Source organism: Gymnogyps californianus, chromosome 1 (genome assembly GCF_018139145.2).
Source record: "Gymnogyps californianus isolate 813 chromosome 1, ASM1813914v2, whole genome shotgun sequence".
Classification (NCBI taxonomy): domain Eukaryota; kingdom Metazoa; phylum Chordata; class Aves; order Accipitriformes; family Cathartidae; genus Gymnogyps; species Gymnogyps californianus.
Genome location: NC_059471.1, coordinates 191,065,574 through 191,092,308, shown reverse-complemented (window position 1 = coordinate 191,092,308; position 26,735 = coordinate 191,065,574). Strand labels below are relative to the sequence as shown.

Sequence of the window (26,735 nt, the reverse complement as noted above, 5' to 3'; positions counted from 1 at the left end):
GTATGCTGAAACCTCAGCATCACAGCTGATACAAAATTCACATTTGTGAACTTAGACTAATAGCATGTAACTCAGTAGAAGGTGCTAACTATGAACTTGGAGCTCATCAGCTGGAAATGACCAAGAAAGAAGAGTCCTGTCTGGGGCAAAATAAGTGCAAGCTATCATCAGTACGATGCCATGGAAAAGGCAAATGAGACCTTAGCAGTTACCAGAGGAAGATTTTCCACAAAGATTGGTAACTCTTTCTGCTGGTCTACAAGGTGAGACCTCACTGAAAATGTTAAATATCAAAATAAATAAAAACATAAACTTGTAATTCTTTTATCCAACAGCATGACTTATGTTATAGTAAGGTCCCACAGATTTTTGTGTTGTTGACATTGCTCCATATCATTTTCTTCTGTGGAACAATCTTGTTCAACTGTGGTCGTTATTCCATTTATTTCAGGAAGGACCACGACACTATTCACAGACAAGGGCCCTGGTGCTTGTAGAATGAAAGAAACTCAAAAGCGAAGAGCTCCCTACCTCAGAAAGCTTAACTCTCCCAACAATTTGTCAAGATGCATTTTTTTTTTTTTTTAGATTGTACTGGCTATTGTTGATTGCCATAGAGGCAGGGGCAAAATCATATTGGCTCAGAAGTCACTTTGTATTGTCCTAGCACTGTGAAATGGGTGAAATACTACAGTATAAAGTGGGCTTACGCTACCTGAGGCAAGACCTGTAGTCTCATACTTGAGAAAAAGTAGTGAGGCACATTTGAGAAATCTGCAGTCTTTCAATGGAAACGGGGAAAACGTCTAATAATAGAGTACTCATGGTTTGTATAACAATTGCTGGTTTTCTTTCTTAAGATAATAAGAAAAAATATTGATAATAACAGGACTGTGACACTAGCTGGACATGAAGATCCCTTACCTAGGAGCTGGGAGAGCAGATGGTGACGACTGGCACAGCTGTGCTGAAGTCAACAGAGATATGCCGGTTTAAACCACCAGATGGTTGGGCCCTTTGACTTAGATCTCATAAACACATTTGTTTATAAAGAGGCTTATGGATGGGAAACGAGAAATACTTATTGCTGATAATTTCTGGGAAACATTCTAGAGAGGAATTTGAGGGGGAAGGGAAGGAGTGGCAGTGCTGTGGTCAGGCTCGGTGCCAGCCTAAGCAAGTGCTAAAGGTTAAGGTGTAGTAACAGCAGCAAGTTATAGACGTAATGTAATTATCAGAGCTTACAACCTGTGGTGTTGGAGCAGGGCGTGGCTAGACTTGCATTACCGTTTGGTAGACCTCACCAGGTACTTACATGAGTCTCATTCCTAATGAAGTTTCGAAGATCTCCATGTTTCATGTATGGAAGAACAACTAAGGGGGACCCTTCATTGGGCAAACAGATTCCCAGGAGCGACAGAACATTGGGATGAGTGAAATCTTTCATGATTATTCCTTCTTTCAGAAACTGAGCTACTTCTTCCAGGTCTGTAATCCCTGAGAAATCCAGTAATAAAATGAGTTAATTAAAAAAACCCCAAACAAACTACAGTTCATTTCTGTACAGCATGTCATTTCACAACAAAGTGATAATGAGAAGCTACAAACACGCTCCCCACCTCCCACATTACAACTAGGTTATGTGCATCAGTTGTCTTACAATGACCAAATACAGTTTGTTAGTGATTTTAATTCTGTTTCTCCTTTTCTAATTATGAATTATTTAGAATTGAATAACAACACTTGAGTAAAGCCTTTAACAAATGTTGTTATAGTCTCTTCCTGTTTTTCCAGCAGCTTTGCCCACTCTTTAGCAATTTAACTTCCAAAACCAAATCTTCAGTAGTCAGGAGAATGAAAAATGACACTGCCTTTCCCTCATTTTCCTGTGTCCTTTTCTTTGTAGAGGAAATATATGGGCATTTCATTTGACGTACAAATATATACCAATGCCTCATGGTAATCTGAAGTCATTGGAATTGCTCCAGGGATAAATCTGATCCAGCTGCAACTAAGAATCTTTATTTGTGAAAGTACCCTTCACTGTAATTAATTAGTTCACCCTGGTTATCTTTGGAATTATGGTAATGTCTCACTATTAAACATGTAACTCACTATTCAGTGACTTCACAGCACAATGAATTTTCCTGCCATCATTATCCAGCAATGTCCCATGGTACACACACCCAAAATGTCCTGTGTAAAAAATGAGCAAGATTAGTTTTAATAAGTAAAATTAGCTTTCTGGTATTTTCCACTGGGTAGCAATTATGCTTTAAGAAAGTGATCACACTCCATTTCTGTCCAGTTACCAACACTCGTAATGTATACTTCATAACTAACGCATAAAACTACCATTACATAAAACCATCATTACATAAAATGAAAACTCTATTTGCAGCATAATTGATATTTCTTGACCTAGATGGAGAGTATAAATAATGACAAGGCTGGCGCCACAACTGCTTCATATTCTTGTAATGATTATGCACACAAAAACCACGTCAGCCCATTCCCACCATACTCTCCTGTGAGATACATGTCAAAGGAGGGCACTGGAAGGCACCAGGGAGCAGTTAGGAGCTGATGACCACTGGATCGGTGGTTCCCAGTGGTCTGCAAGCCCATGCTAAGTGGTCCACTGGATTGTACAGCCTCGATGCATCTTCAGTGGAAAGTTGCATAAGGAGGGTCACTGTGGGCTTACAGTCTCTCAGGTCCTGCTATTCCATGGAAAATGTTGAGTGTTAAAAGTGGTATGTTGGCCATGAACGGTTTGGGAGTTGCTCTACTGATCACAGACTGACCACATCAGTAGGCGGCAGTCTATCGTCTCTGCTATGGCCTAGGTCCGAGTGCGAAATGTCACTAAAAGATGATGAGCAAAATTTGCCTTCTTTCTCACGGTCTAAGCAGTGAAATAAACTGCCAGGGACACAGAAATCCTTCCTGATCCTGTGCTTTCCTGCCAAGCAAATGGCGTAGTCTACAGAAACCTAGTATGGGGAAACCTACTATGAGAAGTCAGGTTGACCTGTTTGGGAAACAGAGAACTTTGAGCTCCAGGCACGTGCATTAATTTATCCAAATCAAATTATGTACATGTAACGGTGGCTTTCCTTCACAGATGTACTATTTACTGGACACTTTTAAAATATTCATATTTGCAGTTAGAAAGCAAAATAGTTTTTTGTCAAGTGTGAGTTCTGCAGAGAACAAGATTATCATCTAATTAATTTTACTAGGTTCCAGTCATAAGCGCTGGTCAGAGCCCAGTTGGCTTTGCTTTTGGCTTGGGGCAAAATTAATACAAAGTTTTATAAAAGCAACTAAAATCCCATCAGACCACAGATTGTTTGGAGCCTGGGCACAAATCCTAAAGCTTGGATCGGGTGTGTCTAAAATATTTTTGGGTTTGGCCCATTTCTAGTTATGGAGGAAAAATTAAAAATCGTTAATTACAGCAGTGTCATTCCTGATACTTTTCAACATTCAAAAAATGGGAAATTACTTGGACTTTTCTGAAACAAGACAGAAAAGGCCCACCCTTGCTTTGGGGATGATGAAGTGTAATACATGGAAGGGAAACACACTGACTGTTTGTTTGATTTGTGGCTATTTTCCTGCAGAAGAGGCATTAGGAATATCATTTATAGCCAAATTTTTATCAGTATTCTGATACTCAACAGGAGACCTCTCATGCATGATCTGCAGAAGTAGTGAAAATCCAGTTTCTACTTGGGTTACTAATAGGTACTCAATAGTACAGAGTTTAATAAATGCCCCTAACAGAAATACTGGCTTGGGTTATGAAAGAAGGAGGGCACCTGCTTACGGAGATGTAGAGGAATAGGAGTGATGGGAGAAATTCAGAAAAATAGGGGAATTGCTGTATCAGGGACAAAAATAAGGGGAAGTGAATCAGGAGCTACACATTACTGCAGCTGGGATGAGAGAGGAATGAGGGGGAACAGAGAGCCTTTGGCAGGAGGAAACAAACAGCGAATTCCTCAGAGCTGGGGGAAACCTGCGGAGGGAATAGGGGTGTGTGCATTTCACCTGGCCCATGGGGGCTTTTACTGAATGCACTAGTGACTGCAGGAGTTTTCTGTGTCGTGTAGCAATCCTGCCAGCTCTCAGGCTCTGAGCTTAAGGTTGCTGGTGCCCCTGCCTCAGCATTCCCTGCCGTTTAGGCGTGTGCCTTAGGCTCGTGCAATATTCCGCAGCAGCCTCACTCCTGCACCGCAGCTTCACGGATCAGAAGCCCTGGCTGAGCTTCTCTGTAGCCTGAAACAGGGTGCGAGTCAGGCAGCTGAGGGGGAACCAACAAGCCTCTGAGTTCAAAGGAGCCCCATTAATTGGCAGACTCCTTCCTCCCTCTGGTGTCTTCTCCAACTGACCAAATGCACAACCCTTCATCTAACTTTAAAGGAGAGCCCCTTGGTTCCCCCCTTGATTCGGTGCATGGGATGCAGTGGTGTAAGAGGTGAAAAGCTTGAAAAACCTCTGTGTAGACACCTTATTCAGAATGGTTTATAATGAATGGGTGTGCAAAAAGAATAGCAGTTTACAAGGTAAGAGTCGCAGTACCCACCTCTTCCTATAACTTCACTGAAGTGCACAATCAGGCTGTCAGCACCAATAACCACATGCTGCACTTCTTTGACCAGGTCGGGATTTAAGGCACTGATGTCAATGTGGACATTAGTTTGGAGAAGTGGACTCGCTAAATCTGAGTCTCCACTAGACAGAATTGGGGAGAGGTCAGAGTGAGGATACTGGGCAGGTCTGCACGATCCATTCTGAGACATGCTTGGAAACTGATCTGCAAGATGAACAGAAACTGTTACAATCCTTTCAGACTTCTCCTTGGAAAGTGAAGAGTTTTATTGCGTTGGTAAGCAAGGTTTGAGTTTATCAGTTTGGAAGTGGCTTGGCTTTGCAGAAGTTTTTGTCACAAAGGAAAAATGAAAATACGCATTGCTAATCTGCCAAACTCCAGGAAAACCACGTCACTAGAAACTTATGCTTGTCTCAGCTCTACTTTTATGAAAGTAAATGGCAAAACATCCACTTTTCTGAGAGGCTGGAAAGAAGCCTTGTCACTTCTTGCCAAGTGTAGGTTATAGCATTTCTAGTAGTTGGGAGTAACGAGTAAAATGGAAAAATGACAGTGATATGGGAGGAGAAAGTAGTGAACAATTAAAAACATGAAACATTTTATTATTGTCATGTTCTAATTTGGTAGGGAACTTTACATTTCATGAAGGTTTCCAAACTGCTGGTGACTAGCTATGTTTATCCAATGGTAAATATTCAACCAGGGAAATGGCTAGAGGTGATTCATATCCTGTAACTGCTGAAGATAATACAGTTGGTGCTACTCATGAAAATAACATGAGCCAGCTGGTTTAAAATAGCAGAAATTAAAATGTTTCAGCCAAGCAAGGAGTATTTATTTGAGAAAATTATTTTTGTCAACAGCATGTTGTTCAGGTTTTAAATTGCTTTTGTTTAAAAGATTTTTTTCTAGTATTTTGTGTAATAGAATCAAAGAACTAAGTTTGATTTACACCAATTTCAGTTTGGAATGATTCCAGTGGAGTCAATGAGCAGAATTTAGCCCAGAGTCAAAAAGAAAAAAAGGGAATAAATTTAACAACAGAAATTATTAGGTATTCTATCACAAACAGTAAAAGATGTTGTACAGACATGCTTTATATATTTATGTATAAAACTTGGGAAATTTTCATATAGTGCTGTTATCACTCTAGGTGCTGAGAAAAACTCAGTGCTGCTCTATCTAGAAGCAAAAATACAAACTCTTACATTTACAAAGCCACGTTCATGTCACCGAGGGCAAATATCTATTTAATAATCATGGTAAAATACTCTAGCCATGGCTGCAAAATAATTTTTACAGCTGCTATGTGTAAATCTGCATGTTTTCTAATATTCCTGTCATTTTATTCTTTGACAGTAATTGATGTAAACATTCCTACAGGAACATTAAGTGAACGCACCTCCTTCTTGGGTATGCTCTCCGCTGTGCTTTGCCAGTGCACAGTGGCCCCAGGACAATTGCAGATTTACCTTCCACCAAGGATCTTTGCATAGTTTTGTCTTGTGTACCACTTTCCCTTCTAACCAGTGGCACAGGCTTTCCTTTTCCTTTGGGAATCTTTCAATCAAGAAACTTCCTGAGCGAGCTGGCAGCAGCAATTAAAGAATCATAAAGGAAGCTGGGAATGGGCCTGGCTCTCAAATAGCTCTGCGACTGGGGATTACAAAGGTGGAATAAGGATTTGGAGTGATTTCTATTGAGTTGTGTATGGCAGCACCTGAAATAGTACAAGACTATGTCTAGACCAAGACTAACAAATATCTGTGATATCTCCGATACCATAATATGGCAACTCCTAATAGTTAAAGACTCTAATGGTAACCACAGAACATGGTCTCCACATGTCTTAAAGGACATGTTCAGCCTAAAGTGGTATGTTAAGTCCAGCAGAGTGCTCTTCTGGAGAATACCCACTCTAAAATGGTGTTATAAGGCACAAAAATGTATTCAGCATAGGGTTATTCTTCCCTCACGCCCACAGGCCTGAAAATGAACAGCGTGTTTTCTGAGACTGGCATCTCAGCACACATGGACCTCCACTCAATTTGTCACAGTTTTCACATCCCTTTAGCTTAATTTTTAAAATCAACATTTCTGCGTCATATAATGTGCCATTTTATAGGAGAGGCATGAACAGACAAAAGAATATCAGTTTACAAAACCCCATGTCCCATGTTGGGCTGGCAGAACTGCTTTATAACGACTATGAAATCCCTGAGACACACTAAACCTACAGCCACTCGATGCTATCCTTAAAATCACTTTTTTCGGAGTGGATTTGCGCATGGTGTGATAGACCTCATTATAACACAAAATCATTATATCCACTAGCTCCTAATAAATTGTGGAGCATACTTACAGAGAGTTTTTACTAATAGTATTTTATATATTCCTCCAACCTGAGTAAAAGTAAAAATCCTTTGCACATTAATCTTGGGAAGCACCTGAGAAGCTCGGTTCAAAGAGCAAGCCTGTGAACACATGAAAGTCCCAAACAATGCAGACACAGACAAACCAGATGAGAAATTCAAATTAAGATATAGCTATCATCTGAAGACATATGAAAAGCAACATGTATAAAGTATCATCTGCACAGATTCATAATAGAGGTGTACCTTCTAGAAAAGTTGATCTGTAGTCTACAGATTCACTTGAAACCATTTCTGTTGTTGGACTTACACTCCTCGCACTCACCAGCCTGTCCAGGTGAGGAGTGTGCACTCTGCCATCATAGCGCACTAGGTCGCTTCCCAGATCTGAAGTGGGAGGAGAAAGAAATATTAGAAAACCCTCACGTTTACTGTGTGCCAACATTCATTTAGGTATTTATTTAAGTTTAGATGTTCTGCTCTGCTGGGAAGAGGGTTGGGTTGTTGCTGAGGCAGACATGTGCGGGACCTGAACTTGAGCTATTTGTACAGCACAAGATTTGCTATAACTTGTGTTAAAGCCCCACTCTTGGCCACACTGGAAGATCCAAGAGAGCTTCGAGGCCTCTGGGGCCAGCTTCATGATCTGACTGTGATACTGTGTCAGAACAAGACCTGGTTATATACTAGCTCCCCTCCTCCACCCCCCTTGCGTAGTGCAGCAGTTCGCACTGGAAAGAAACCCAGACGTGGGGGTCAGAGAGGAGGCACACTCTGACCAAGTTCCTGATTTGGGTGAACAGGAGACCAGGACACCGCAGCGCTCTGTCTTGCACAACTTAGGCACAGCCTGGAGGACTACAAGGCAACTGGATGAAACTGAAGTACTCGTGATTCCACACGTCATTTACTTGTCCCCTCTTCCAAGGCTGATTGGGGAAGAGAAGTTACTAAGTTTTCCTAATAGCTCAGAGTTCCTCCGAAATCCTTCTCCTTTAGGCATAGTGTGGCCCTTCACCCAGCTCAGGCAAGAGCCAAGGGCTGAAATGCAACTAAACATTGGACTTGATTGATTGTGAAACCTCTGCTGACAGGTTACAACAGGGCATTGCATGGCAGTTAAGCAAAGCATAAATTGATGTCAGTTTTTAAAATCTAAGATATAATAACGGAATTATTTGATGGAATTGACTATGATGGACCTTTAATTTGTTTCTTCTTCCTTCTCCAGAGGAAAAACACCAAAAAGATAAAAATTAAAACTGATGTTGAAACAACTCCAGCAATTAGTCCTGTGAAATTCTGATCTTGCCGGATCAGCACTTTTCCGATAACTGTTGACAAAACTTCTTGCTTCCACTGAAAAAAACCAAAGAAAAAAAATAGCATGAAGATTTCAAAAGACAACTAAGAAGTAGATTATTAGTACTAAAGTATGAGCTGATATGTGTCCCATATGTATTAAATCTTGATTTTGTGATGCTGTACTGTGACAAGACACTGGGAGTGAGGAAATTGTTATATTGGTGTACGTGAAAGCAGATCTACATTTTTATGATTCATTACATGCCTTCAAGAGCTCTGGTAGTGACACAGCTGTGTATGTGCTACACCACACACACAGCACGCACTCACACACGCACTCTGGATAACAGGGTCCCACTGCTACCAGATGTTAATTCAAAATGCTAAATTCATACTTTTACTCAAATGGTGCACGGAAATGTATGGGCCTACGAATATAGGGGCTGAGATGTATGTTAAAAAAAATAGCCCAAATGTCTTTAATATGTGTCCTTCTGGCATAAATATGCCGTAACATCAAACTCCCTCTCTGTTGACAGCGTGCCTGCGTTTTAGTTCCCAAGGTCACGTGAGCCTGTCCCTTGCCAGCTTCTAGCTTGTTGACAGTTTAAAGAAACAAAACAAAACAAAAAAACAACCCCCAAAATCAACAACCAAACACCAAGCAGCTAACAGGGAAAAACTGTTTTAGGTCACACGGCACTAGCTCAGGCAGTTGGAATGCATTTGGGCATCTTTTCTCTTCCTCCTGTGGAATTCATTCCTCTGGGTACTGTAATGATGGATTTGCCCGTCAAAAGAGCAAATTTTCTTCTTCACTGGGCAGACTGCTATTTCTGAGGCTCCTTGCCAGTAAACAAGCAGAAACCTTATTTAACCCCTTTATGTTGTGTTCTTTTCTATGTACGAAATACATGTCACGCATATCTGTTTCTTAGAGGTTAAGGAAATATCACATAGTAGAACTGACTGAATGTAGTGCCAGTCCCAGCTGCATATGTAAAAATATGAACAGGTACAGAATGCAACAGGTGCACAAGTATTACATGAAACTAGGCATTTACAGGTCTGGGAAACAGATACACCAAAAGGAGAGCTGCATCTAATTTTATAGTTTGCCTGATACATCCAAGAAATTTAATTTGTACTTTTCAAAATAAATTAATATTAAAATAAATTAATATTTACTGTATTAATAAAGCAAATTAGTTATTACTGTTTACTTAGATTGCAGCAGCACACAGGAACACTATTCATGGCCCAGGATCCTATTGAAATGAATGCCATAAAGACATAGAAAAAATAAATGGTCCCTGCTCCAAAGAGCTTACAGACTTTGATCCTAATCACACTTACATGACTGGCAAAGTCTCCACTGTTTTCAGTGAATCAGAGTCCATGATCAGCAAATTTCATAGTTTAAAGGTAATCCCATTCTGCTGTGATTTTCCTTTTTTTATATTTAAAAAAAATACAAAGATACTGAAAGATTTGTGTCTTATTCTATGAATCAGTAGGTCAAAACTGTCTACAATTTAAATTTGCAGTAGCGCTGTGAATGACTCTAGTGAGACCACCTTTAGAACAGTAGTGGAACTCTAACATTTTTCCTAAGTGTCTGCATCTTACAAAAAGAATTGAAATGAAATTATAAAAAGCAGACAAAAAATTCTTTCAGAAAGGATCTGATCTTCTTGACTGCAGCAGAATTTTTTGCTGAAAAAAGGGCTTGTGAGCTCCAAAGTAAACCTACTCCATTATAGCTTCCCGTTCTTCCCCATGTTTCCTCTTGTGTTTGGATTAATAACTATCATTTTATTTCTGTGCTTAGTTTAGGTCCTAGTTTGTGCCTAAGGCTCCAGAAAGTCTCTGTACAAACAGGTAATAACAACAATGATGATAATATGTCTTTTGAAATAGTGGATATTATTTGAATTTCCATCCCAAACAAACAGGGATAGAGATACCTCTGTAAACACAGGCTTAGGCTTAAATTTAAAGTTTATAGGTTCAATAGTGACATTGGGAGTGATAATAAAAATGGCATTAATATCTCATGCATGGTGTAGCTGCCTCACCTCTATATTTAGCTCGCTGTTGGATTTCAGGAGATCGCTGGGAACCGTACACAGAATTGATTCCGACTGCAGGAGGAGGTTTTCGCAGCTTTTATTTCCAACTTTTAGCACCTCTCCTTTAACAGCTTCTGAATCAATATAATTTCCCTTGGAAAAAAAAAAATCAATTTCATATTACATAACCATCTCATAAAAGTTAAGAAGTCCTTTTATTACCTTGGAAAATGTTTTTAATGGAAAAACAATTGTGAAATAAAAGACTAATGCAAATTTACATTGCCCTGTCAATATGCAGGTACCAGTTTTTTTCATGTAAATAGGAGTTTGGCAGACAGGCCAGAGGAGGATGATAAAGTTTACGGATAAAATCTGCTGTCACTAATACTCATACAGCCCATACAGACTTCTAAAAATGTAAATGTCCAAGGGATAAATCCTGTTGGTCCTGTTCAGATTTTTGCATAATTTGCACAAGAAAGGATGCATTATGTGACCCCGTTGTTTATACAAAACTGGCATTATATTATCCAAAAACTAAAGGCATCTCAAATATTTTGTTTTGCAAGTGGTTATGGTAGCAGGAGTGAAGCTTTCAAAAAGAACTAATTAGTTATAATCATAAAAATGCACAAATTGTTAAAATCACATTCCACAGACCAAAAAGGAACAAACCCTGGTGAAGATGACAGCATGAAAAGTGAACTCCCTACTCAGAAAACCTGCTTTCACATCCCAGACTTGGATGAAATATTATTCCTTCTGGTATTGTGATAGTAGTGTCCAAAGGCCAAGTTCAGGATCTTTTGTGCTCAGGAGGGCATCAGTATTTAAGAAGCTGCCCTATCCCAGGTACAGCCCAGCTTCAGATGAAAGAACAGGCATATTAAGCAGGAGTAAAAGGAGAGAAGGGAGGATGGGGAGTAACACTAATACAGGCTATTTATGTGGGCTGGAGTTTTTCACAAGAAGGGAGGAAGGCATCATGGCTGACACTGCTATGAGGCCTCATATACTGGAAAGAAAACAAGAATCCCATTCTGAGGGGTAAAAAAATCTTACTTTGGAATATGTTTTGGGTCTGCTGCAGAATCAGACTGAGCCCTGGGAAAATGTTAATAAAAATACAGGAGAGCCAGTTTATTGTCCTATTTTGACTGGCAAAGCCACACCCCAGGTGAGTGCTTTTTAACTGCTGGACAAAAAAGTCCATTTTGCACTCTATCTTCTGTCTAACTGGAGCCATTCTGTTTGGTGTTAATTAAGTAAATATTCAATGGGCCAGGGAGCATGTGATATTGACTGCTTATTGCTTATTAGTATGGAGACTTGCTGCAGATTGTGAGCCGTTCATGTTCAAATCTTTCCTTTGAATGATGTACCTCAAATCTGAGTCTTCCATCTTCAGGATAAATATATTATCCTGGAGAGGGTGGGTGAGTGGCCTCTTTTTCTTCTACACCAAATCTTAGAATTTTCTCCACCAAAACTGATGCTTACCCAAAGGGAAAAGAAATCATACGGATGTTTCCTAAGGTGGTCCTTAGCTAGTTACGATGAAGAGAGGATTTTTTACTTACCACCATTACCATTACATTGCCATTAATACATTATAGTTTCAAATATGTTTAATACAATATCTCAATGTATAGTTTCAGAACTCTTTCAGTGGTAGTTTTGCTCTTCTAAGGACCACAAAATTTGCCTATGATTTTAGGAAAAGGAGGAAACTGACTCCTGTGAGAACTGGGAAACAGTATTTCCTATTTAAAAAGTGTATTAACCCCTTCTTGCTGAGCAATGCCCTTGCATGCAAGCTGGAGAAGCTCGTTACTGGACTGAGTAGCTGTCACAAACCAATCTGATAGACCAACTACCTCACAAATTTAGAGAGACAGGAATAATTTGGGTGAAAGTCTAGAAGCAGTAGAAGGACCACAAACCGTGGAAATTCTGAGATAGGTGTCAGAAGAATTTTTGAGGTTCCTAAGCAGAGCAGGTTGACTTGGGAAGAATGAGGAGTTACTGCAGCTGCAGAGCTTCCACTTCAGCTTGCTCAGAAATACCAGGGTTTCCATATTGCACTGTCTTGGACCAGATATTGAGAGAAACATAATTTTGTATGCAATGTGCAAGAAGATTGAAAATAGAGTGACCTATAAATAGACAAGAAGAGTTCCTTAAGATCGTCTCATAAAGAATGTGTTGTACCAGCTTAGGAATAGAGTAGGCAATTTAGTAAGTCTTGTCCTCCTCCGAGTTTTAGGACAGATGTGCCAGAGGACAGCCAAGATCTCAGATGTGATGTGTCACATGAAATGACAAATGTGCTACTTATTTCTCTAGTGGAAGATTTGTATTTATAAATACACTCTAGTCACCTAGCGGCCCATTCCTAGACCTCCTCTGGAAGCACGCACAGAGTCCCCGCACAGGCTTGGTGCACAAGCACAACCCCAGACCAGGCCAGGCCTCTGGGCAGACTGAGGTAAGAAGCTGTTTCTTTCCTTATTTATTTGGGTTTTCTTTTCACAGCTAGGACACACGGGCTGTCAGCAGGCCAGCTTGCAGGTCTAGGTCAGTGGCTCCTGCGGGAGGCAGCAAGTAGACTCTGTTCTCTTCAGCAGACTCAGATCTTCGGTCATCCCCAACAGAGAAACACCAGAATTTCTCCTGCCCTGAGAGCTTCCCATGTTGGCAGGAGATGGGAGCACTTCTGAAGTGGTGTCTTCATGGTGTTGAAGCAGAGAAGTGCCTCAAGCCACTTTGCCATGACCCCTCTGACTGCGGCATGGTGGGCACTAAGAGACTTCAAAGAGCCACATACTTGGCAGAGGAAGACAGTGATGATGTGGGACCTTGAGAGGCTCGGTAATGTGGAAGACAAAAGGGCTGGCACTGAAGACAAGAAGGGCTGGCATTCGTGGCACACAGTGCCTTGACTGTGTTTTAGATAGAAGAATTAATGTTTTCTTGTGTGTAACATTTTCTTACAAAAACTTCTTATGGTCATCAGGAGAAACCAAACAGAACCTTTCAATCAGTACCCACTGTCATTTGATGAAAGCCAAATATGTCACACTAGATTAGTTTGATTGAAAAACTTGCGATAAAAGCTCCCTCCGCCCCTCTGAAACTAATTAAGAAAAAGATAAAAGAACTTTGGTTTGGTAGAACAGACTGTTCACTGAAGCAAGCTGCCATTTAATTTCATGCTGAGCTTGCTTAATTACTGCACAAAATATGACCATGAGGCATGTAAACTTCTGTGTGTGTATTTTTGACTGAGGGTACGGGGCAAGGGAAAAGTGTTGCCAATATGGCTTGTAATGATCTTTTGGCTCCCAACTATAATTTCTGAAAGTCGCCTCACTGTTTTGATAGAAGCATCCCACTATAACTAATTCTATTTAGAGGACGATGTTAAATTGGTGCTTGTTCATGCTTTGTTCTAGGAGACCAGCTTTCACTAATGTTATTCTCCAGTTGATTGCCAGGAAATAATCAGGTCATTAGGCTTAGGTAGACCTCTGCCTTGGGTGCCATGACTACAGGTGACATCAATGCTACAAAATTGTGACACTGGTCAGTTGTCAGTGGGACAGTCCTCAGCCAGCCTTTCTCATCTGAATGGCTTCTGCCCAGCAATAAGTAGCACTAGGAACTTCTCCGTAAGTGAGAATAAAAGATTCAAGAGTAAAAGAAAGAACAGAGTTAAAAAACACCTAATTTTTAACCTCAGTCCCTGGGAAGATTACAGAGCAAGTCCTCATGGAAGCTTTTCCAGGCAGAGGAAGGACAAGAACACAATTGGGAACAGCCAGCATAGGTTCCTAAGGGTGGATTTTGCCTGAGCAGCCTGATTGCCATCCATGAGAAGATAACTGGTTCAGTAGATGAAGGGCGAGCACTAGACATTTACCTTGATTTCAGCAAGGTTTGCAACAGTCTCTCCTAGCATTGAAAACAAATTGGGATGATACGAACTGGATGGATGGACCATAAGGTGGGTGAAAAACTCACTGGCCATCAGCTCAAAGGTTAGAAGGCTAACAACTGGCATTTCTCAATGGCTGATACTGGGACCAATATCGCTTAAAATCTTTATCAACAACCTGGACAAAGGGACAGAATGCACTGTCCTTGTGCTTTCAGATGACATCAAATTTAGGAAAATGACTGAGATACTGGAGGGCAGGACCACTGCTCAGAGTGACTGTGGCAAGCTGGAGGAGTGGGCCAGCAGGAACCTCATAAAATCAATAAAGACGGATGCAAAGTCCTGCACCTGGGGTGGAATAACCCCACGCACCGGGACAGGCGAGGGACAGCAGGGTAGAAAGACACTCTACAGGAAAGGACTTGTGGTCCTTGTGCCATTGTAGTGATGACAGCTCACCACATACTTCAGCAGCAGCAAAGCCTAGGCTGAAGCACCTGGAGAACTGTGTCAAATTTTGAACCCCATAGAATAAGAGAGATACTGATAAACTGGATGAAGTACAGCAGAGGGCCACTGAGCTAGGAAGGGAGCTGAAGCACAGGATGCACAATGCAAGGCTAGTGGAGCTGGGTTTTTTAAAGCTGTAAAATCTCCATTCTTGGAGATCTTCAAAACTCAGCTAGACAAAGCCATAGGCAACCTGACCTAATGTTTAACAGCCCTGTTTTGAGCAAGGGGGTGAGACTACAAAGACCCGCAGAGGCTCCTTCCAATCTAAGTTATTCTATGATTCTTCTCAAATTAGTCTTCTTTCGAATTGGTTGATATGCATGACCTGGAAAATACTGGAAAACACTGCTGTCACTGCACAGAGGCACTGAGCCATGCAGCAGCTATATATTCCCAGCTCTCTGTTGATCCGCACACCAGAACTCTTTCTAGTGTTTCTTCATAACTGAACAGGAGAATTGCTCTGCATTGAGGAAGGGGTGATTGTACGGCCACAAGTTCCAAGTAGAAAAACAAAACAAAAAAAATAAAAATCAGACTGATTATTCTTTGGAATTTTCCCAAAACACTTTGTGGAGACAGATCAATATTAAGAGAGTTTGACTGGAACCCAGCTCTGAGGTAACTCCCTCTGATTTCCTGCAGCTCAGGAGCTTGCCCACTGGACCATCTTGGAGTCAAAGACCTCAGGGCTTCAAGATTTCATGACTGTCATAGGGGAAAAGAGTTTTGGCTTACAGAGCTATGGCGGAGCTACACAAAGAGATAACCCCAGCATTAAGACTGATTCTTTTCCTTAAAGCATTTTCTATAGATTATATTCTATATAAATGATAGATATTCTATATAAATTATATGTACATAATAATACATTTTCATAAACATTCATTGTAAATTAGAAATACCTGTATTTATACTGTTTCTATTTGATACTCTACCTCAGAAAAGCACTAGATTTCAGGAAAACGGACTCTCACAAAATGGATTTAACTTTCTCCGCAGCACTGTAGTAGAGAGCAGCCTGTGCCTGCGAGGGCCCCAAATTCCTAAGAGATGTTTCTCAGTGCCGTGCACGCTATTCTCAATGCTCTTTTAAGAGGCACTCAGCATCAACTTTTCATTTTTCATGGATCTGTAAATATTTAGGCTGCAGTGGTGACTGATCCTCATGAGTGAATTTGTGCACAGGCCAGAGTTTCCCTCAGCTCTAGAGCGCCAAAGCCACTAGGCCACTTTCTAAAGGCAACTCCACGTCTCTTGTGAGGAAGGACACAAACCCATGTGACAGTAAGAGCCGGGACTGGCGTGCAGGCCACGCACTTCAGGTTCTGGGCTGCTGGCCATGTTTAATCCTGAACTGGTGATGCAGCTCATCGCAATCAGAAGCTGACGCAGCGTGGTCCTCCCACAAGGACGAGGAAAACCCCTCTCCTACCCCACCGGATGCCAACAACCACCTCGGTATATATCTTTGTTTTCAGCTCTGCATCTTTGTTGTGACAAAGTTGTGACAGCTGGGGGCTCGGGTGAATGCAGTACCGAACACACTGCTCCCTCTGCCCTTGCTTCCTTGGGGCTGCCTTTATTTCATCAAAATGTCTTTCCATGCTACGCTGCTGATGTGTGCTTGCAAATAGTTGAAAAACTTATTTCAACATTTCTTACCTTAATTTCCAGAACGTTTTGGTTGCCTCTTGAGATGAACACTGGCTTTTCAAAATGCTTAAATACAGGATTATTTACATAATCAAAATCAAAGTACAAAGAGCTGACACCATCAAAAATAAAGAACACTTTGGTTACAAAGGGTGGTTGGAGATTGAAGGCTTTCAGTGAAGGCGTTGTACAGCAGATTATCTCTGAGCTAGAGCGGTGGCTACATGCCTATAAGAAAGAAAGAAAGAGGTAATTGCAGTAAGTACGTGCATAGGAAGTCACTGATGAACATAACTGTTCTTTAACAATACACATATAAAAATAAACACCAGGGGTCTTGTTCTTCTTTAACCAAAGCAAAATCCTGATCAGTGCTACACAGTGTTTATTTAGAGCTGGGAGAAAAGTATAAAAGCTTCATGTCAATGGTGTTTGCACTCTTGTTGAGGAAATGTTCAAGTAAACAAGCTTCCTGGCCTGATTGTTCACAGCACTTTTAAAGTAAATATTTTGCAGATAATTAATGGAAAATTATTTCCAAAGCCAAGGACCATCAGGAGGCTAGCCTGATGTACTGAGCAGCCATAATTCAGCTTACCCAGCCTATGTCAGAGTGACTGCCACATGGATTTCTCTTCCTTTTTCACTATCAAAGCAATAGCAAGGGACCAGAGGAGAAGGTAAAAATGGGGCCAATGAATCTGACTGAAACAGCGGAAAACAGAAGTAAAGCACCATTTACCCACAGCGTAGCTAAGTCGCTATGTTTCCAGAAAGGCACTACGGACTCTGTGAGAAAGCTCTTTAAAGCCAAAGCCACCGTGGGATTCTGGGCCATGAAAGCTCAGCAAAGTGTATCTTCTTTCTAAAAATGTATGTGTAAGGCCCCAGACGTGCGGCATTTGGTGCTTAGGTACACAGGTCTCCTGGGAGTGTTAACTGCGGGACGTGCTTCACACTGTATCTCAGACCAACAGGGATGACATGTTTGCCCCTCACAGCAGTGCAGGAGCTGCCTGACAACAAGCATGAAGCCACACTTGCCCCTCTGCCATTATTCCTCGTGAGGGCCTGCTCTGGAGGTGCTTACTGGGGGAAAGCTGCTGGTGCCCCCCATACTCCAGAAGGCCTGCCGGAGCATGCTTTGTGCCATGGGGGTGTGATCCAGTGTGAAATGTCTGGCCAGAGTGCTTTCCTCTATCTCATACCGCCTTGACACAGGACTAGTGAGACAGACAAGACGGACCCAGGTCCTTCCTAAAAGGATTGCTGTGTTGCAAGCAAGGACAGAGGGGATTTGCAGGCAGCCTGATCTGAAGCGGCGTTTAGGCAGTTTGCAGGGATAACATGAATCCTTGCAGATGGGATTCATCCAGCCTGCACCCAGACACCTGCGTTGGAGTTAGTTGTCTAAACTGCCCTTATAGTCAACAGAGGAAAATAGGCTCACCTAGAGTGGGATTCATCTGATCCATTTTAGACAACAGCTTTAATTAGATTAACGGTGCTCTAGAAGGGTCAACTTCTCTCTCTTGTCTGTGAAGGTTTCTACATGGCTAATTTGATTATAATGTCAACAGCACATCTACAAGCATCGATAGGAGGCATGGTGGGTGCTGGGCAGCATCACGCAAACTGCAGAGTGGCTTGCTTGTGATTGTATCGTGTACTCCCTTCTCTGTGCCTCTCTTTCATACTGCCTACCATGGATATGGTTGAAGGACTTCTGGCACAAACAGACTTGTTTCAGCTCCACAGAAGTATTTCTCTTCCAACTGTATAAACCTTCTGTAAGTAGTTGCCTGTACACTGTGCCCTGACAGCAGAGATTACACTTTTTTTTTTTTTTTTTAAATATAAATAGAGTGGCTGACATGTGCCCCGGGAAGAATTGGGCTTAGCTCCTAGTCATCATAAATCTTACATTTGTTCTACAAGAAATTTCCCTGGAAAACCAACAGTGCTGTTGAATACCTTTGCACATCTAGAGAAGGCCAAAAAAATATATATTTTTCTGTTTTGTTTTTCAAATTAAATTGGTTCTCATTATAAAATGCTGCCTGAAGGAGCTGTGAAATTAGTTTACATTTGTCTCTAATATGCTAAATTAATGCAATGTAATTTTGCTGTTTCAAATCAGTGACATAACTGTTCAAGCTATATCAGTTATATACTCACATTAGCTTGAAAAGTGGGATTAAATTAGCTATCTACAAATCAGCACTTTTTCTTATCGCAATTCATGTTTCTGTGCATAATATTGTGAAATCTTGAATCTGCCAGGGGAAACATTTTCAAGGCTCTGAAACTGAGCACTAGAGTTTTAGAGCTCTACTACAAAGGTTACATGTCTGTGAGCTGTGAGTTCGGCACTCAGTTAAATAACTTGGTGCAGCTCTCAGTGATGCTAATGGGACTTGCACCCCTGTAACTAACAGCCCATTTAGATTGCTAGCACAAATTCAGAAATATTTGTGCATCCCCCATGACAACAAGGTAATCTGTGGGACACAAGACAAGGCAGAATTTCGCTCCGTTTGCTTACAGTATTAGACTCTTCTTCCTCTTTTGAATACCTTGTTATACACCATTGACTATATCTCAGGCTTTGTTATATCACATGGATCTAGAAATTCATTTGAATCAGTATGGTAATAATAAGATGCATCATTAGTATAATGGATGATCAAGCCATACTTTTCTATGATATATGAATATTCGTAAAGATATCTATCATATTGTGTCGATTCTAAAAAAGGATTACTAAAATATATATAATTATAAAACGAAATATGTCCCAGGTAATCATTATATTTTTGATTAATGTAAATTCATTAGACTTTTTATCTACTGTAGAGTAGTGATGTCCCTTAAATGAATAGCGGTGGTATTCATAACTTTGTTTGTGGCTATCTATTAGAATCAGATACTTTACTTTATCAGGCTGGTCTCTGAAGAGGAAGCTTTCAGAAAATGATAAAAATCTAATAATACTCTTTGGAGGGGATGCAATGTGACTGATTGGTAAGGTCAAGAAAAATCTTATTTGCAATGCCCTTATTGGTACATGATTTGACATGACATTTTTACCTTGAAATTGGTTTTAGCAATTGAAGAATATGACGGTTTAGTTTTCGAGAAATATTGGATTGAGGATCTATAAGAAAAAATCCCTAATTCAATCTATTGCCTTCTCAGTTAAGATACTGCCTATCACCCAGCACCTTTAACTTTTATTCAATTAGGCTTTAAAGTACATTCACTTTAAAAGCCAAGCCTACATTCTTCTTGTGACTATAATCTACATCTGAAGACAATAAGGAAAAAAAGATGAAAAAATTATGGAGCATTTCACAAGCATAAGCAAATACTATACCCCAAAGGGAATAACAATCCATTGCACAATGCATATGACTCATCACTTAAAGGTATGTATTCTTGTTTCATTTGTAAAATATGACCCTTGAGGCAATTAATTCAAACCTGACCTATAGAATCTGAGCTTCGGTGCCCAATTCAATTTTTTTTCATCTGATAGAACAACAGGAAAAGTATGAGGGAGGATCTCCGAGCTCCAGAGGTCTCCCAGCAGCTGACCCAGATAAGAGAGGAGCAGTTGGACGTGTATTACAGGATCTGTAGCAGTCAGAAGGGAGAAAAGGCCCAATTTGTCCTTTCATAAAAAGTAAACTTTTGGAGTTCCAGTGAGGAATGAAAGATGAATGAGGTTAAAGACAGACTGGGAGACTCTCCAACCATCTTTGCCAAAGGATCATTTCTCAATAGAGAGAGACGAGAAATCAGGTCCGACTTGAGGAAAGCCCATTCAGAAAGCTTTTCTGTGAGAAGTAGGTGAGAAACTGAGCAGTGACACTCAAGCAGGGTATCTCGAAGATTTTTCAGAGAACTCATTGGCTTTTGCTGCCATTTCAGGTAGTGCCATGAATGGCCCTAATGGATCGGTAGCGTTTTTATTCTAGTTGTCTTCTTGGATGAAGGCATGGGAGATGATACTTCCACTCTATCAGATCATTGGACCAGAAGGAAGAGTAAAACCGCTCTTGCTCCTGGGTCTGAGAGCCAGCCCTTCGCACAACACGACCAATACTGACTGGGAGTCTAAATTCCTCCCTGGGTTTGGGATGGTCAATGTACCTGCTAGCACCACATTCCTGGGACCCTGCTGATTTCACAGCATGGGATTTTCCCTGACACCCCCTGCTGCACTCTTTCCTTGGCAGGAGATGTGCATGAGATGCAGATTCAGCACAGAACGAAAGGCCAATGGTTCCCCTTCATGAGGGAAACTCTTTGTTGGGCTTCTGTGGCAGCTTTATGCCACAGAGTCAATGCAGATAGAGGATCTAACCCTGAGTGTCTTCAGATAGGTAGTCAGGAGTATCTTCAATAATCGCACGCTCATCATCCACAGTTTCCAGGAAATTTCTTCTATCATTATTTAATAAATCTAAGGTAGACACTTGCAGGTGAATTCTAGGCATTTTGATGAGTACTATGAGTATGGATTGTTCACAGACTTGTAAACATTGAAGGAACTTTAGGGTATTTTAAAATTCTCCTGTAATATAGCAGGAAATGGCATCTAGCAGGGAGCAGTTAAGAAATTAAATATCATTCAAGAGACTACTTACTGAAGAAATAATTAAAAGTCTGTGGAAACAGATGATCTTGCATAGCTACAGGGTCAGTTGTTGAAGGTCATGCATTAAAAGGTGCTTCTCCCTAATTTTGCAACCTTGTATATTTTGGGACATTCATGGTTAGAAGAGATTAAGCAGTGGGAATATATATCCAAATTAGTTAATGGATGGAATATTAAAAATCCTACAGCAAAGGATCCCCGAATGACCACTTGTTCCCTACTGGGGAATCAATGCAAAGTACAGGCTTTCAAAGAGAAAATATTGGCCTCAAGTGCTTCAGAAGCAGAAGAATCATCTAGCACAACTTAAAGCAGAGGTTAGAAGACACTTACTTTGTAAACAGGCTCCTGATCAAACACCATTCCAAACTGTGCAAAGCTTTTTTACAGGCACAATGCAAAGTGAAAGGAAGGAATGAGCTGCTTCCCTCCTTGTGCACCTCACACAGGAACTGGACGTGTGAGCAGAAGTGAGAGCGCTTGTGTATTCTTACGCATTATCTGTTGGGATATTTATGCAGCACTGCCTAAATTCGTATTTTTTGTTCCTAGTCAGAATAAATGGTCAAAAGAACTGATGAAATAGAAATTAAAAAGAAACACATTGCAAGTATCGAAACATATGGTTCAATAACTCTAAAACATTTTTTTCACTTGTTGAAATACCAAATTCGAAAAAGGCAAAATGTATTATTTTGATAGTGTTAACATAGAATGTAATATAAACACAACTAGTGTGAACACAGTATTGAATCATTTTAAGGAAATTTAAATAAATATGAAATGAAAATGATAAAGTTGAAGCAAGACATTTTTGCCTTATAGTAGAAAAAGTTTCAGAAATACTGAACTTCAAACATGAAAGCTGAAAATCTCAACTTAAATGTTTATTCTATAGGGGGCTGGCATATTGCCCCCGAAACTTTTCAGTCTCAGTGAAACTGCATTTCTTATGGGGAGTTGTTCCAGAAAAACTCTTTTACCAGCTGTACCACTCATCTCTTCCACTGGGATGGAAAGAAACAGGCAGAGAAGAGCAAACGCCCCAGGGCGCGTCAACTGGCTCTGCTCCCTGAGGCTTTGGGATGCAGAGCATCCCCAACAGCTCCTGCTGCTTACAGAAGTGACCCTCCACTCACACTGCAACTCCATCAGGGCCCTAGGCCACAATTAAGCCTGAGGGACTGAATTAAGGGTCTGGGGACAGACAGCTGACAGGAAAAGGTGAGACCTCTTTTAAATCGGGCACCACCAGTTTTAGGCAAATGGGAGAGGGTCTGGGAGGTGGCAGAAAGAATAAACAGAGCTCTAGGAAACAACACTTATCAGGAGAATTTGGAGCTGTTTGGTTTGTTTTAACTGGAAAAGAGAAAGACTGAATCATAACGTAGTGCAAATATGTAAAATCAGCAGGAGAGACTGGTAATGTGTTGTTTGTGTCCGCTGAGGGTTAAACGAGAAGATAGCTAATTAGCAGCTAGGATTTGGGTTAATTATTAGAAAGAAGTCTTTCCAAACCACTAGGTAAGCAGGTAGAACAGCTCTGTCCAAAGCTTGTTTAAGCAAGGTTGTGAAATTTCTTTCACAAGGAGCTTTAATAACAGCCTAGACAAATATCCGTCAGGCAGTGGTCTGGGTACATTTGCTCCTGCCGCAGGGAAGCAGGCCAGGCTAGGTCTTTGTGGTCCCTCCCAGCTGTATTTTCCTTTGATGCTTTGGGATGTGTTTCAGTGCTGGCTTTGGTTTTCCCAAGAGCCAGAGTTTCTGAATGCTGACAAAAGCAGCTTCTTGGAAGAGGCTGGTGAGAGAAAACTGAAAAGAAAAAGGGCTTAAATAACAATAAAAAAATGACTCAGCTCCCCTCTCCCAAACTAAGGAAGCAAAAAGATATATAACCTCAGCTATAGGACTTCTTGATCATTTTGGTTTGTATTGTACTGTTTGTCTGGGTTTGGTCTATTCAGGACCACAAGCGGTTTTCTCCTTTATAAATGGGATAGCTGGTCACTGCAGTGCTCTGGATCCCTGCTGGAAATAGGTCCTCATTGTTGTTTATTTTTGTAATGACTGGATGAAAGTTTGGTTTTTTGGCGTATCGCTCATGCATAGGGCCCAGAATCTCCAGCGCAGGATGGGACCGGCTGCAGCCATAGGCATCCTCTGCCAGCAATTTCCTCAGTTACACAGTGCAGTCTTGTTTTGCCACTTATAAATCTTCCCCTTCTCCCTGAGAACCAATATCCTTCCTTGAGATATAAGCTCAAGGTAAAGACTAGTGGCAGAATAAATGGCAAGCAGAGCTGGGCTGCCACAGAGGCAGGGAAAGCCACCGAGTGCCAGAAGCCTTTCATTTCAATAGAGCAAAATATATTGCATGGGCAGTGTCAAAGTATAAAACACTTTGGATTATGATCCGTTTGAGGTTATATTCCACCCTTTGTGCAGGGAGAATTAACTTGTGTACAGCTGCTTTTATGCTGGGGCAGATTCTTAGAGATCAGCAGTGGTAGGGGACAGATATCCTTATGGAAAAGGAGGGTCAGACCTGCCTCTTCTTGTGTGTTGGCAAATATCATGCACACTGCAATGTATGAAAAGAAAAAGAATAAGGGAGATAATTCTGACTGTCTATGTCCATGTCTTTTTTCAATAGCAGGTTAAAAGGCAGGATGGCAGCAAACCACTGCTCAAAGGAAAGGCTGCTCCCCGATATTTGGGGGAGCAAGTAAACTCTACAGTGTTCATTGCCTGGAGTATCCAGTCACTTTTGGACAGGGGATTTAGTTCTTCAAAACTTCAGATCCTTTCAAATCTGTTCAAATTCTGAGGACATCTCAAATATTTGACAAGCAAGGTATGCAGAATCAGGGCCTGAAGAGAAGCAATATTGCATATTCTCACAGGGGAACAGAGAAAGCAAGTGAATGATCTTTACTTCCAAAGAAAGACTGCTCAAATCCACACAAAGCAAAATCTAAAGAGCTGATTTCAGCAATGAACTTTTCTTTGGAAATCTTTTGTACTTAGAAATAATCATGCCCACATTACTCAAAACCTAATAAATTTTGAGTTTGGTTGATTTCACTGAAATGTTTTGCTTTCTGACTCATGGGTAAAGTGTCTTTTTGATAACATTGAACACCATGTTTCATTGCAGGGGCACTGATTTTCAGGTTAAAATCTGAACCTATTAAATTACAAGCCACGATTACATCCAGCTGAAATTCAGGTCTCGACGCTCATAATATTACACAAATTAGGATCATGAAGAATATGATGACCTTGAAGCTATAAAAGACTGCAAATTTGCAGACATATCATTTAAAATGCTTTGAGCAAACCTAGGTCTAATACTTAGAATTCTATACAGGAAATAGTGTATGATGATCATTAGAAATAAGCTGAGAATATGAGCAGTAATGTAGCATGTCATAAAGAGTGTAGCTCAATTTAGCCTCAGTTAGGCTAAAGAGACCTTACAGGATAAGAAAATGTGGAAGGTGCAAGACAAATGTGTAGGCAAAAGCTTACAGGAAACAATTCCAGTACAACTAGCCAATAAATGTCATCTTTGCCTTATAAAAATTAAAGTAGATCACATGGGCATATCTGAACACCTTATTTCGATTTAGACACTGTGTATTATCAACTCAGGTAACAAAAGAAGGCTCAGATCCCTGACTGACCCTCTGTTCATGTAGAGGTACCCAACTGCAAAGGCCCAAACCTCTCTTAAAACTTAGTTGCTGAACGTTGATAAGTTAGGAAAGATGTACCCCAACAGGTAATTTGGCAATCAGAAATTCTTCAAAACAATACTTACTTTTGATTTTACATATTTACTTTTCCTCTTTCTTTGACACTTGTTCCATCTTCCTTTTATATCCACAGTCACCATTTGAATATATTTCATACCTATCACAGTAGCACTTGAATTTGCCATGTAATCTGACATACCTGTATTGCATTGTTCTGTGTTTAGTCACTGAATTTGCATTGTTAAATTGCAATATAAAAATCTTGTTATCAGATACTCTAAAAGCCTTATTTCTTTGGAAGAGGTTCCTTGGAAACTGTTGTTCTACCTCCAGCTTAATTTCAAATTTGTTGTTGAGTTTTGCCTATGCAGTGGAAACAGTCTGTGCAGAAAACACCAAAATGTCGGTGGAAGCCCTGAAGTTTCAAGGCAAAAATCAAAGTATTTTGACTGAAAATTCTGTGCCATTCACCACATGAAGATGACAAGATAACAGCTTGTCTTCTCCAAGACTGACTCACCACAGAGAAGTTCATTCCCAGTTTAGGTACAGTAATCACCATCTGAGGAAAGCACACTGAGTTCAAGTTGATTCCCTGAGCTGTGATTGTACTTCCACCACTAGGAAAAAAAAAAAAAAAAGAAAAAAAAAGATGAGTAGGATAATGATACATCTGCTATGATAACCTTAATTACAAATTATATTTTAGAGTAAATGACAACATAAAACCAGAATTAGGGATATATGGGGTGAATGCAAATACATAGCTCTAAGCAGTGAGATTATTTTTCTGGGAAACAAATTTTACACTTGCTATAACAACTAATCAAATACAAGAAAAGAAAAATAATTTTAAAAAATGTGGTATGCCAGGACATAAAACAAATGTGTACATTTTAAAGGAGAGTATATACCTGTACTTAGCATTTGCTAACTTACTTAACTTATTGCTTTCAGTGGTGCTGAAAAAGGTGTCTTTTTTACTGCTGACATTTTTTTGGCAGAGGCAGATGGCTTGGATTAGAGCTACTGAAACCATAAATGTGTCACTTAAAAACACACACATACTACCATACATATATATTCATAATATTTATGTAGCGCTGGATTTAGACTATTTTAAAATCCATTTGCTCTCCTGAGTACTGCTGACTTGTCACAGTAAATGATTTTCCTCACTAATCAGTGTAATGTCCAGACGCAGTATAGGAGACACACTTAGCTGTACAGTAGGTATCTCAGCAGGACATCACAGGTACGCTCAGCAGCAGCTAGGAGTTAAATCACATAAAGAAAAGAGGTGCCCTTCCCCCTTCTCCTTCACCTCTGAAAGGAAATGATCTGCCCTCTGCAACTGCACCATAATAGAAGCAATTGGCATGGCAGATAGAGATAAAAATGCAATTTCTTTTGATAGATTGCTGCGCAGCGTAGCCATTCTTCTTTCATTCATTACTTTTCTTATTTCTGTAAGAAACTTTTACTCACCTAAGAAAAGATTTGGCCGGATGAATTTTTAAAACAACGGGGTCTTCTCTGTATGTGAAATGACTGCTCGCGTCTCGAATAGCTTCATCAATTCCCACCCTTACACGATATTCCTGGGGAATTCGTTGTGCCGGAGTGTAGCACTCCACAGTGCTCACCGATACGCTGGAAGGACAGAAAAAGGCTTGCTTGTCAGCATTATAAAACATGTACTCGGTTTAAAACACTGTCCTTTAGTGAGCCCTAACCCCACCTAAGGATCTGCTTGTAAAAAAAAGTCATTGATTCCCACACTGGATGACCATATTGCAACAAATAAGCACGGCGTGAGGTAGAAACAGCAA

The 26,735-nt window shown here is 40.5% G+C and overlaps 1 protein-coding gene across 1 annotated transcript in view; it reads right to left on the bottom strand.

Annotated features, from left to right (window-relative positions):
• MET (MET proto-oncogene, receptor tyrosine kinase) overlaps positions 1–26,735 on the bottom strand; it is a 73,180-nt gene that overhangs the window by 7,782 nt on the left and 38,663 nt on the right. Inside the window, exons 8-16 of the mRNA XM_050895752.1 lie at positions 26,392–26,556; positions 25,424–25,523; positions 16,492–16,710; positions 10,377–10,523; positions 8,196–8,352; positions 7,240–7,380; positions 4,595–4,825; positions 2,116–2,196; positions 1,316–1,497 (exon numbers count right to left, since the gene is read on the bottom strand). Of these exons, the coding sequence (XP_050751709.1) occupies positions 1,316–1,497; positions 2,116–2,196; positions 4,595–4,825; positions 7,240–7,380; positions 8,196–8,352; positions 10,377–10,523; positions 16,492–16,710; positions 25,424–25,523; positions 26,392–26,556 (1,423 nt within the window). The remainder of the gene's footprint in view (positions 1–1,315; positions 1,498–2,115; positions 2,197–4,594; positions 4,826–7,239; positions 7,381–8,195; positions 8,353–10,376; positions 10,524–16,491; positions 16,711–25,423; positions 25,524–26,391; positions 26,557–26,735) is intronic.